The sequence below is a fragment of the Leopardus geoffroyi genome, chromosome B1, assembly GCF_018350155.1.
Source record: "Leopardus geoffroyi isolate Oge1 chromosome B1, O.geoffroyi_Oge1_pat1.0, whole genome shotgun sequence".
NCBI lineage: Eukaryota > Metazoa > Chordata > Mammalia > Carnivora > Felidae > Leopardus > Leopardus geoffroyi.
In genome coordinates, this window is record NC_059327.1 from 148,668,053 (window position 1) to 148,681,356 (window position 13,304).

The window sequence follows — 13,304 nt, forward strand, 5'->3', positions numbered from 1 at the left end:
GTTAAGTTTCTCAGGATCCACGTAGGAGTGAAAACATATGGAATCTGTCCTTCTCTGTATGACTCATTTCACTTCGCATAACAGTTTCCAGTTCCATCCACGTTGCCACAAAAGGCCATATTTCATTCTTTCTCATTGCCATGTCGTTTTCTTTTTATTTCTTTTGATGTGGGAAAAACCCACCTGCCCTTATTTAGACACATTGTAAAGTTACTCATTTAGTTAGAAAACATTTTGGAAAGTATCATTTACCTTGATTTGCCTTGGTCTCCTTGTGGTTTGGTAGGTTTGTAATCTTGGACTGTTGTGGAATTTACTGAATTACTTGTTGCTGGTTGACAGTAGTAGGGTTAGCTGCTGGGGCAGTGGTAGTGCCAGCCACAGGGGCACTGGTGATGTCTTCAGGTTGGGGGTTGTTGGGAGCCATGGTGGTGGATGTCACGCCTGCAGTTTTTCCCGCAGAAACAGTGGCAGTGGTGGTGTTGGCAGCAGCAGTGGCGGTGGTATAAATTAGGATTGGGGCAGCACTAGAAGCGGCTGATAGTGCTTGAGGATTTACAGTGTTCTCAGGTGGTGATATAGGTCTGGGTGGTGGACCAGGTGGGCTTTGGTGATGGTGGGGGGAGTGAGGGGAATGGCAACCTCTGTGGGGTTCATGACGACCGTGGTGACCATATGGACTTCCAGGAGCCGTTTCAGATTTTGCAAAATATCCTCTTGACAGCTTAGAACTTAATTGTTTAAGTAGTTTTAAATGCTCTTCGGAACTTTCACTAAACTTAAGAGAGAATATGAAACACAATTGTTTTATACAGGTGAGATGCATAAACCTGAACTCAGGCTTTAAAAATATGTCTATATTATCACTGAAATTTGGGTAAATATTCTAACTTCATTCCGTAAGTAATTTGATTGGTGTTCCTACCAAGTAGAGGGTTTTGAGTTATGACGTTTTGTGAAATATAAAGTAAACTGTATCTCTGCTATTCTTAAAGCCTGGTAGTTTTATTATAGATTTTCCCAACATGTGATCCATTATAGCCAAAATGTTGAAAAAATTTTGGTGGTCAAATGACTGTGGAAAAGATTTGGGTAAACACATTTCTTTACTATAGGATTTATTAGAGTTATTAATATAATATTCTATGAATATTTAGCATATCCAAGGGATATGTAATATTTCCCAAACTTACTTTATCATGGAAGTGTGTGTATGTGTGTGTGTGTGTATCATTTACTCATACTAGTGTTTTGGTGTTTCATGGAGACCCTTTTGGGACATGCTGTTCTGATTTTTATCCTAGAAAAAAACATAATGCACTTTATTGCTCTGAATAGAGAATAAAAGGAAACTATGGAAGCTTTGCATTGCTCTGTGTTCATAGACCCCAAATGTGAGATTGATAGAGCATTCCATGAATCCACATTGTTCACTCACTTGCACGGAACTGCAGACATTAAGAGCTGGAAGTACCTTAGATCAGGCAGTGCATACCTACCCAGTGAAAACCTCATTATAGCAAGGCCAGGGACAATTTTAATTGTCTTAGTTACATGGGCTTTTAACCTGATATTCCCTTCAGACTTCCATTTAAACCCTTCTCATTTTGTCTTCACAGGCAGAAGTTGATTCTTGGGATTCTAAATATGACACTCCTCATGCCTCTTCATGAAACATTAGTTACCAAAGTGAATGAATTCTAAGAAATAGTTGGACACTTGACTTTATGATGAAGGAGAAATAAGTTGCTAAAATTATCATAAACTTTCAAGGTAGGTCTAGAATTTTTTTCTAAATATCAGCACAATTTGTGTCACTAAACCTAGACATTGTTTATTCCACTGTTTGTCCTGCATTAGAAGCAGGAGAATGTTTTGGATTTTAAGGATTCATTTAGGGTACTTGTCTTAGAAGGGGCAAAAGGGAGAGCAGGGGATGTAACAGGATGATGTGACAGTATTTTCAGGTAACACACCCTGCCATGCAGCCCACTTCCACTGGGACACAAAATGGGGATTATGAGAATTTAAAAAAAATGGCAGAGAGTGGAAACAGGGATTTGTGATTTGGAAAAGTCTTTCCAGATGATTCTGAATTTTTTTTCTCCATGAAAAACCATTGTTTTTGAGGAAAAAAAACCTAGGTTTTTGCATTTTTAGGATCATAGGAAATGTTCCCTACTAAAAAAAAAATTAATATTTATAAAGAGAAAGACATTTACATTGAACAAACAAATGTAGATAGGTTTTGGTACTGAAGTCTAGGTGAACTTTGCTTTTTATGTGCTAAGTTGCTCTGCTCCCACTGCAGATTTATATGTATCAAAGAGGCAGGCAACTGGAGGCAAGGTTTCGGTGTTCACAGAACTATTTCTGCTGAAGGACTCTCTTAAGTTGGGAATAAAAGAAAATATTTGCACCTTATCAACTCTTCAGACATAACTGACTTTTGATTATGAATGAAAATATAAAAAGATAACTAGAAATATAAACAAAACTTACCCTGAAGCTTTTCCGCTTATGTGCACCAGCTGGCTAAAATGGAAATAGAGAATACAAATGTATATAAAAAAAATTAGACCCAGAGCATATATGGTATTTCAAGAATACTGATTGTAAGTTGTTTGAGGGTAATATGTGGTTGGGTTAGGTGAATAGAATGGAGTATAGTTTTAGAATTTTGAGTGTCATTGTTAAATGTGAGTGACCTTGTAATAGTTTAGAGCACACAGTTCATAGGATAAGGACAATCAGTTTTTCTGGAGGTCTTTAGGCAGAAGTGTTCCTCTCCCTCTACATTCTCATGGATTGTTGCCAACCAGTCTGTAGTTTACAGGTAGTGCAAGATTTGGCTCCTTTCATCATAATAGCTACCATTTATTCAGGTGCCAAGCCTGGGGACCACTACAGTATCTTTATAAACTTGACATAAGGAAAAATCAGCCTGTCTTTTTGGGAGAGAAAGTGGGTGATCCAAAGAGCTCTGGAACAAGGTTTTTCACTGGATGGAAATTCCTCGCTGTTACATTTTAGCATGGAACAACAGGGAAGAGGCACTGTGTTAGCAGTGCCCGTAAGACATTGGTTGTTCATGAAATGATACTGGATTAGGTTTGCAGCAATAAGCCTTAGACAGTGTAACCTACCCTTTAGATAATGTAATGTAGGTGCAAGCTTAAGGTAAACAAATCTAAAAATGTTAAGGGGATAGCAAGCACATGCTTTTGATTGGAAAGTTATATATCATGTCTAGAATTTCTTAATTTTTTTTATCCATGTGAAATCCCTTATATGGTTAGAAATGTATTTTATAGTGTTCCCTATAATCATTTTTCTTCTTCAGACATCCTTCTTTTTGAGGCGCTTACCAAAGACTAAATGTTATTCAGGAATGCTATTGCAGAAGTGGAATCAGAATACATAATTTAAAATCATAACACTACAATATCCTACTTACACATGTTGGCAATTCTAAAGACTAACAATGTGTGGAAAAAAATAAAAATGTTGATTGAATCTGAAGGTCAACAAAAAGGTTACAAAGAAAGTTAAATTAAGATTTTAGGCAAAAATAAAACAAGGTTTGTGTGAATTAAAGTTAGGTTAACATAAAACAATGAACTGAATGTACACCTTATGATTAAGAACTAAATAAGGAAATTAACATAGGTGAAGATATTTGATATTTACCGAGAAGCAAGCAGTGACAATCAAGATGGCACCGATCAAAATGAGAGCCTTCATTTTGTCTTAGGGTCTTCTAGAAGTAGGCAGCAAAAGGTGATACTTTATCGGTAGAAGAATAAAAAAATATCATTTTGTTTTTGCTAAATTTTAACCAAAGGAAAAACATTTATACATGTTAAAGCATGTCTATGGCATATGTTATATATATGGTATAATAAAAAATTATCAAATTTATAAGAAGAATAGTCCAACAAATATGTGCAAAGTTTATGAATAAGGAATTACCATGGCAATACCAATATAGATAAAAATGTAGACAGAAGTTAACCCTTGTCTTATTGTCAAGAAAACATAGAGAACTTATTTTTTGAGCTACTATTTTATAATTACTGAAGAGTTATTTGAGAACCTAAAACCAAATTATGATCAAGACGGTGAAGCTGATATCTTTGCACACAGCCATTTGTTCTATTAACTGAGATAATTTTTTTGAAAAACAGTATGGAAATATGCAAAAGATGAAAATGTATCTTTAACCTAAATAATCTGTCTTCAGAATGATCTTCAGTAAATTAACCAATAGGAAAAAATTTTAATCATTTTAATGTTACTTATAGGTAAGAAAATTTGGATACTGATAATCATGAAGACTTTGTAGAAATTTAAAAAATGCTTGTTATAATAAGTGAAAAGTTTAACTACCATACTGTATGTAAATTATTCAAATAACACAAGTGAAAAGTTTAAGTAGCACACTGTATAAATTATTCAAATGGACAAGAAAGGAAATGTAAATGAAGGATAAAATAAGTGTGATATGATGGTTTAATATGTATGTGTATTTTGTTATTAAAATTTTACAGTGTTTTGTTGGTTTTATAATTTAAACACATAAAAGAAATCAAGAAATTGCCATTAAAATAATCTTCTGGCTCTGATTTTGACCTTACCTACTTACATAGACTTACATAGACTTTACATACTTGCATAGACTTTAGACAAAAAATTTTTAACATTAATTTATAGCTTAAAAATATGACAAGCAGAAATAGGAGATATTCATATTAATATTGCCATTAGTATTATTTTTATTATTCATGAGTAACTTTTAGAAATTTGACATTTCTGCTAAATCTTTTATTTTCCTTTGATATGATCATTATTTCTAGATTCTCCTATTGATAGTAAATGCAAAAAAACCAAATCCACCAAATCCAAACCTCTCCAATTGAAGTTCTTTGAGGTCTATTATAAAGTTATCTTTTCTTGGGGAACCTGGGTAGCTCAGTTGGTTGGGTGTCTGACTCTTGATCTCAGCTCAGGTCATGATCTCAAGGTTTGTTTGTTCCAGCCCCTCCTTGGGCTCTGGGCTGACAGTACAGAGCCTGCTTGAAATTCTGTCTCTTCTTCTCTGTCTGCCTCTCTCCTGCTCTCTCTCTCTCTCTCTAGATAAATAAATAAACTTAAAAAAGTTATGTTTTCTTCATAACTTTACATTTATATATCATACTTCAGTAATGAATCATATATATATTTTTTGTCACTATCCATTTAACTAATTCTTCTCCCAAAGAAGAAAAGTAGCTATGTAGAGGAATCAGTGACTAAGTGTTTATGCTTACAAAATCTCATGTTCAAATGTGACCACTTTTCTAATCTTTAAGTTACTGCTTTAAAGACAAGATAGCCATTGGAGTGCCTGGGTGACTCAGTTGGTTAAACGTCCGACTGCGACTCAGGTCATGATCTCATGGTTCCTGAGTCTGAACACCAGCTGGGACTCTGTGCTGAGAGCTCAGAGCCTGGAGACTATTTCAGATTCTGTGTCTCCCTCTCTCCCTGCCCCTCCCCCACTTGCTTTCTATCTTTCTGTCTCTCTCAAAAATAAATAAACATTAAAAAAAAAAAAAAAGAAACCATGATAGCCACAACCCAATTGATGGAGAATTACTACTATCTTTAGCAATGATTTTATTAAGTAGGACATCTCCTTTTGATTAAGAAAGATCACTGGATCAATAGTCATTGGAATTGAGCTTCAGTTGTCAAACCCTGGTCACATTGTTTAACCTATCTGAGGCCCACTTTCTGCTTTTAAAATGGAGTCATTAATTTATGATGAAATTGTCACAACTCAATAAACCCAAGAATAAGAATTGAAAACCAAATTAGTTAGTGTATCTCCATATGTGAAACAGTCACAATCTGAAGTAAAATATAAGGAACATTTAGATATTTACCTGCCTTTCCCTTTGTAATAAGAGATAAATAGAATGGAAACATTCAATTGATAAAAATTAAAAAAGGCAGGCCCATTGATTTCTTCCAAAATTAGTAAAATATAATATATATACATATACATGTACATACATATATAATGTGTGTGTGTGTGTGTGTGTGTATATGTTCATGCCACTGAAAACAGTTTTGTTATTGTAGGTACAAAATTATAATATGGATTCATTTCTAAAAAAGGAATCATTTTAAAACTGGGATTCCAGAGGACAAGCTATTTTTATTATTATTTTTTACTGAAATTTGTTAACATTTTATTAATGTATAAGTGACTAGAACCTATAGATTGATGATTTATTAAAGCAACTCAATTTATTTTCTATTTATCACATTTTCTTTCATTTAAAAAAATTTTTTTTATCATGTTCATTATTTTGAGAGAGAGAGAGAGAGACAGAGTGCGAAAGGGGGTGGGGGCAGAGAGAGAGGAGACACAGAATCCAAAGAAGGCTCCAAGCTCTGAGCGTCAGTGTAGAGCCTTACACGGGGTTGGAACCCACAAGCCGTGAGATCGTGACCTGAACCGAAGTCAGACACTCAGCTGATTGAGCTACCCAGGCTCCCCTATCATATTTTCTTTCAAATGCATTGTCTATTAGAATTATATGGAAAACAGTTTGAGATATGGAAAATGATGATTATAATAATTAGAAACAAGATATAATCAAAATCTAAGGAAAACTGATTTAAGTCTTCGAAATTTTAAAAATGATACCATAACAAGGGATCCTCTTTCTGCCTGTCCAGCAATGTCAGCCTTACCTCAGGTTTTGAAGTCTGGAAGCTTGGAGAAAGAGTACAAGTAATTCATGCCTTATAAAGGATTTTTCCCCCTATTATCCTTTCTATTTTGTTCCTATCAAACTTATTATTCTTCTTATTATTATTTTAGCATTTGCTCTGGGGCTAATCCAAATTTTTTCCTGAAGCAAAAAATGGAGTGTTATAATCTTCAAAAGCTGACATTTCTCCTTTTCCTTTTTTTTTTTTGAAACATCACGGCTGATTAACTGTGCATCAGAAAAATTGAAGGCTTATTCTTCATAATTTAAATATAATGCTCTGAGGCAATTTCTTTCCTTTATTTCAGATAGTGTTTTCTCAAATAACTTGACATTTTAGTAACAAAGCAGTAATTATTGAAACTTGAATATAAACCCTAGGTCTGTGAACACTTTCATAATTAAGACTGCTGTTTATATTTGCCTTACTATTGTGTGATAATGTTGTGGACTCTGATCTGGCAGAAAGTATTTGAAGATGGTCGCTTCTTTTGTGTTCATCTTTAGCTTTGTAGGATAAAGTACTTCAGTCCTGAAAGTTAATTTTTAGAGATTCTAACATGAGCTCAACTTTAAACATTAGTAACTATAGGGTAGCTGCAAACACGGCATTCTTTTCTTGCCTTTTCTGGACATAAAAATGAGAAAAAGATAGTTAGTGAACCATTTTGACACCACTTAACATGCTGACATTAAGATTAATAATTCCTTAATTAAATTGTCAAGTAAGATATGTTGTGTGCCACAGTACTTATCTTGCTCAGAAGAAATGTACCAGTTAGTAAATAATACAAAATGTGAGCATTATAGTAAGTTGACATTTGCTTTCATGTAAGTTTTACTTACTTGAAAATGTCATACATCATGACAAAGATAGGTAAACATCATGTACTTACACCTGAATGGTCTACTGGTGGGTAATGGGATTTGTAATAGTTTTCTTTCAAGTTAGAAGTTAACAATTATATGTCTTCTGGGCATTAATTTACCCAGTGATGAATTGAAGGTCAAGTGAGAACCTCCAGACTTTTTCTCCTAACAGTGAATTTGAGGGCACTGGACACACTGTCTCCTTGGTTATTGGTTTTTCAGTTTGTTTACATGACATATATATATATATATATATATATACACACACACACACACACACACACAGATATAGATATATTTTAAGGATAGCTTATTACAATGAAGGCAACCTAAAATCCAAATCAAGATGCAGACCTAGATCTGTGTGCTTTTACATAGAATATACTTTTGCATATGAAGAAACTGTGACTTGAGAAAATAGCTAGGTCATAGTTTTAACAGCCAATATTTTAACCCAAATGTGTTGATCTTTACAGCTTTTACTTTTCCCTGCAGCAAGATATTTTTAAGTATGTTTGACTTCTGTTAGGAAAATTTTTGATTAATTATGATACTGAATAAGCTATGGACAGAGAATTATCTTAGGCATTTTTGTGTCTTTATCAACTGATAGATTTTCTGGCAAAAATTTAGGTGATAAATAGTGTTTTTGACCAAGTTAATAGATATCATGAACTTCCTATCCTTTTCTGATTTTGTTGTAAATTATATCTAATCCAAAATTCTGTAGAATGAGAGGGGCACCTGGGTGGCTCAGTCATTAAGCGTCAGACTCTTGGTTTCTGCTCAGGTCGTGATCTCATGGTTTGTGAGTTCAAGTCCCATGTTGGATTCTATGCAGACAGTGCAAAGCCTGCTTAGGATTCTCTCTCCCTCTCTCTGTTCCTCTTCCTCTCCCCCTCCCCTGCTGTCTCTCTGTCTCTGTCTCTGTCTCTCTCAAATGAATATGACAAACAAAAAATGAAAATAAAAACAATTCTGTAGAGTGAGAGAAAATGTGAGGATTTCAACTTATAGGATGCTTGTTCTCATTAAAGAGAGGCAGCCAACTTGGTTAAGAACAACTTCATACTCGAGCTTTCATCTTTCTACCTAAAATTTTCATGTTGAAATGTCTATGTAGTTAAGGCTGTGCTCATTTTATTACCATTCTGGTTGATGGTACAAATGGAATACACTCATATTGATAATTGATACTGATAATCATACTGATAATTGATACTGATAACTATTCTTACTGATTCCTACTCTAGTTTCTTCTCTCTCTACTTCTTGCTTCCTCTAAATACCCAATCCAACTTTTACATTTCCACTAAAATAATCTTTCTAAAACACAATTAACATATTAGCCCCTTAAAACTTTTGATGTTTTCCATTTTATACAATAGCATCTCTCAACCCATGTTATATAGAGCATTATCTCCTAAGTCTATTTAAAGTTTTTAATTTTTTTTATTTTGAGAGAGACAGAGAGTGTGAGCAGGGGAGGGGCAGAGAGAAGGAGAGAGAGAGAATCCCCAGAAGGCTTCATACTGTCTGTGGGGAGCTTGATGCGGGGCTTGAACTCATGAACTGAACCATGAGATCATGACCTGAGCCGAAATCAAGAGTCAGATGCTTAACCGGCTGAGCCACCCAGGCGCCCCAGTTCCTAGGGATATTTACTGGAGCTCCTTGAAAATACAGCTCAATGACCACTTCATATACATATTCTCATTTAAAGACTCCAGGATATTCACCCCAACATTTTAGCAATGCATTTTACCTTGGAAGTCTTTTTAGCTCCTGCAAAAAAAAAAAAAAAAAAAAAAAAAAAAAAAAAGCCATTAATTCCTGTGAAACTAGCTCAGGAATGAGTTGTTATGTGAAATTTTAAGTCTAAGTTGCTAACACATGGTGTGATGGCTAATTTTATGTTAATTTGCCTAGGTTATGGTGACTGTTTGTCGAATACTAGTCTAGATGTTTCTGTGAAGGTATCTTATTGATGTGACTAACGTTTGTGATCCATTGACTTTAACTAAAGCTGATTACTGTCCCTAACATGAATGAGCCTCATTTTATCAGTCAAAGGCATTAAGAGCAAAGACTGAAGTTTCCTAAAAAAGAAGGAATTCTGCCTAGAGACTGAAACAGAGAATCTGTATCAGAGGTTCCAGCCTGCAGTATTGCTCTGTGGATTTTGGACCCAAGATTGTAACATCAACTCAACCTGAATTTCTAGCCTGCCAGCTAGTGTTGTGGGTTTCAAACTCCACAGTCTCCACAATTACATGAGCCAATTTTTAAAAATTTTCTACATCCATCCATACATCTATCCATCCAACTATCCATCAATCATTGGTTCTGTTTCTCTGGAGAACCTGACCAATACACATAGTCTGACACAGTTTGATTATTTTTGCTTTTGTGACGCTATAATATCAGGTACAACTTGGTATATCTGTTACCATTCTCTCCCAGATTCTCTGTGCTCTAAACTTACTTGAGTATTATTGAGCCCACCAAGTACAGTTGGACCTTGAACAATGTGCGGGTTAGGGGTCCCAGCATCCTACATAGTCGAAAATCCATGTATAACTTTTGACTCCCCCCAAACTTAACTGCTAATAACCTACTGGTGAAGTCTTACTGATAATATAATCAGTCTATTGACACATATTTTGTATGTTATATGTATGATATACTGTATTCTTACAATAAAGTAAGCTAGACCAAATAAAATGTTATTAAGGAAATCATAAGGAAGAAAAATACATTTATAGTACTGTACTGTATTTACCAAAAAAAAAAACAAAAAACAAAAACAAAAACAAAAATAAACAAACCACTAACAACAAAAAAAACCCCATGTAAATTGACCTGTGGAACTCAAACCTGTGTTATTCAAGGGTCAACTCTACTTTTATGCTTCTGGATTTTTGCCCTTGCCTTTCCTCCCCTCAGCTTGAACCCAGTAATCCCCTTCTTGTCCTGGTAAACTCATTATTTATTTCTGAGTATCCAGCTTATGCCATCTTTCCTGCAAGAGCATTCATAGCCTCATAAATGAAATCACTATTCACTCTTTCATTTAATTCATTCATTTAGTAGATGTTTATTGAGCATCTACTGTGTTCAAAGCTGTCAGAAGTGAGCAGTGGACAAGAGGGGTATGATCTCTTTTCTTAGAATGGGGTGATCAGCGCTGTTTATTCAGGACACTCTATGACTGTTGTTGTGGAGCCATTATTAATACTGTCTTCTTTCAGTCTCACAAGTAGTTTGGTTTTGATGATAAATTATGTGGTCTTCTTCATTATCAAACATACAGTTTAGTAAGGGAGACAAACTTTAAGCAGGTGTTGTGAGTTGAATTATGTCTTTCCCTTACCTCCAAATATGTTGGAGTCCTAACTCCCAGAACCTGATAACATGACCTTATTAAATTTGGGGTCTTTGAAGATGTAACAAAGTTAAGAGGAGGTCATGTTGGATTAAGGGTCTTAATCCGATGACTGGTATCTTTATAAGTGGAGAGAAATTTGAACATGGAGACACACAAGGGAATATCATGTGATGAGGGAGGCAGAGATTGTAATGATGTGTTCATAAGCCAGAATGTCAAGGACAGCTAGCAACCACCAGAAGCTAGAAGAAGCAAGAAAAGATCTTCCCCTTGAACTTTCAGAGAGCAGAAGCCCTGCTGACACCTTGACTTCAGACTTCTAATCTTCAGAACCGTGAAGAGAATACATTTCTATTGTTCTAAGTCATCTAGTTTGTGGTAATTTATTGACAGCTTTCCTAGCAAATCAATACAACAGGTAACTTGAAAAATTATGTGTGTTACATAAAGCAAGATATTTTGTGCTATGAGACAATATGATGGGAAAATACAGAGGCCTATCTGGTTGGAGGAAATGATATTTTGGGAATTTTAACAAGTGTCAGGAAGAGTATAGCATGTTTAGTGATACCGACACAAAACGTAGCTTGATGCTCTAAAGAAACCAACAGATCTATATAGGTAAGATTTAAGAGTATAAGTTGACAGTAGGATGTCGTGAGGCCGCATAGATTAGCAATGTCCTGATTGTGGAGAATCTGACAAATAAAATGATTTTGGACTTTATTCTGAAGTTGGTGGAAAGTCACTAGAGCATTTTGAGTATGAAGCTGGAAGTGGCATGATACATTTGTGATATAAAATGATATTCTTGCTTGATAAAACTTGGAATAAAGAAGAGGCAATGGGAATGGAGGCAAGTGGATTCCTGAAGACCCCAGAGGTGAAAACTTTGTTTTTGTTGTTGCACATGGGAAAAGGGAGAGGGGTGTGAAGGAGGAGTGCCAGTTTCCAGCTTGGACAACTGTGCAGATGGTATCTTTTGTTTGAGACAGAAAATATTAGAAGAGAAAAATGAAGGAAGGGGAATGCCAGTTTCAATTTAGACTTCTGTTATCTTTGAAGTGTATGTGAAAAATGCAAAAGAACATACCAGTGGTATTGTGGAAATAGACTGCAGACTCAAAGTTTAGTTCATGTATCATTTATTTGCTTCTAATCTGCAACAGGTGGAAGAATTGGGTAATGCACATATATTAAACACATACTGGCCCAGTTCCCCAGTCTTCTTGGTACCTCAAAGTTACAAATGTTCTTTAATGTATCCTTATGTAGAACATCTCTTTAGGAGAACTTTCTTTATGGTCAGGGTCATTTCATTTTGAAACTGGTTCTCTCTCTCTCTCTCTCTCTCTCTCTCTCTCTCTCCCTCTCTCTCATTCCCTTTCTCTCTCCCTGTTTGTCTCTCATATTGGATCAGGAATTCCTTAAGACATGAAAAATAGGTTTATGGCACAGGGTAGGAGGAGCTGTGGGTAAGGGTTACAGTGAGGCTTGTGAATATATGAGGGTTTGAACAGGGGTTACGTTAGGACAGAGAGGAACTTTGGACAGAGGTATCTTGTGTCAAAGCAAACTATAAATAGGATATCTTGTGACTTAGGAGAATCTTTTTATCAAATACAATAAAGTATAAGTGATATTATTGAAGAATATATATGGTGAATGGGATACACAGGTTATTACATCTAGAGGTGGTTAGAGAAGCTAGTACTTGAGGTGAGTCATGAAAGATGATTAAATATTTACCATGTGAAACTGCAGAGAATTCTGGGGACAGAGAGTATGAAGAATAAAGACACAGGAACTTGAAACTGTTTGTATTCTTAGTACGATACTTCAGTTTTAACCAACAGAAAACTTCAACCCAAACTCATTTAACTAGAATGTAAAATGTATTGTCTCAGATAGATAAGCAGACCAGGCTTATTATATGAGGGTTTGACATATGATGTGACTACAACTCAGTTCTTTATATTTTTTGCCTCTTATTTCTTCAGCTTTGGCTTTATATTCAGCAGCATGCCTCCTTGTGATCCCTAGATGGCTCCAGAAGCTCCTTGCACTACATGTTTCCAGACTGACATTTCTTTCAGAAGTTTATTTTACACAAATGTGTTCTCTTTGCTCTGATTGATTTACGTGCTTATTCTTGAGTGACCATGGTAAGGTGTATGGGACACTGAGCAATTAGGTCTTTGATGGAATTGGGGGGGGGGGTCTATCTCACTGAAACGTGTGGAAGTAAAAGAGTTGTATTACAAATAAAATTTTATAGCAGG

The 13,304-nt window shown here is 35.3% G+C and overlaps 1 protein-coding gene across 1 annotated transcript; it reads right to left on the reverse strand.

Annotated features, from left to right (window-relative positions):
• Positions 1–258: 258 nt before the first annotated feature.
• LOC123583383 (transcription factor Sox-1-like) lies at positions 259–3,768 on the reverse strand. Its single transcript, XM_045450368.1, has 3 exons — positions 3,691–3,768; positions 2,503–2,535; positions 259–778 (listed from the first exon to the last, which is right to left on the reverse strand). Exons 1-3 carry the CDS (start codon positions 3,742–3,744, stop codon positions 314–316), a joined length of 552 nt encoding a protein of 183 aa, XP_045306324.1. The 5' UTR covers positions 3,745–3,768; the 3' UTR covers positions 259–313.
• Positions 3,769–13,304: the final 9,536 nt, after the last annotated feature.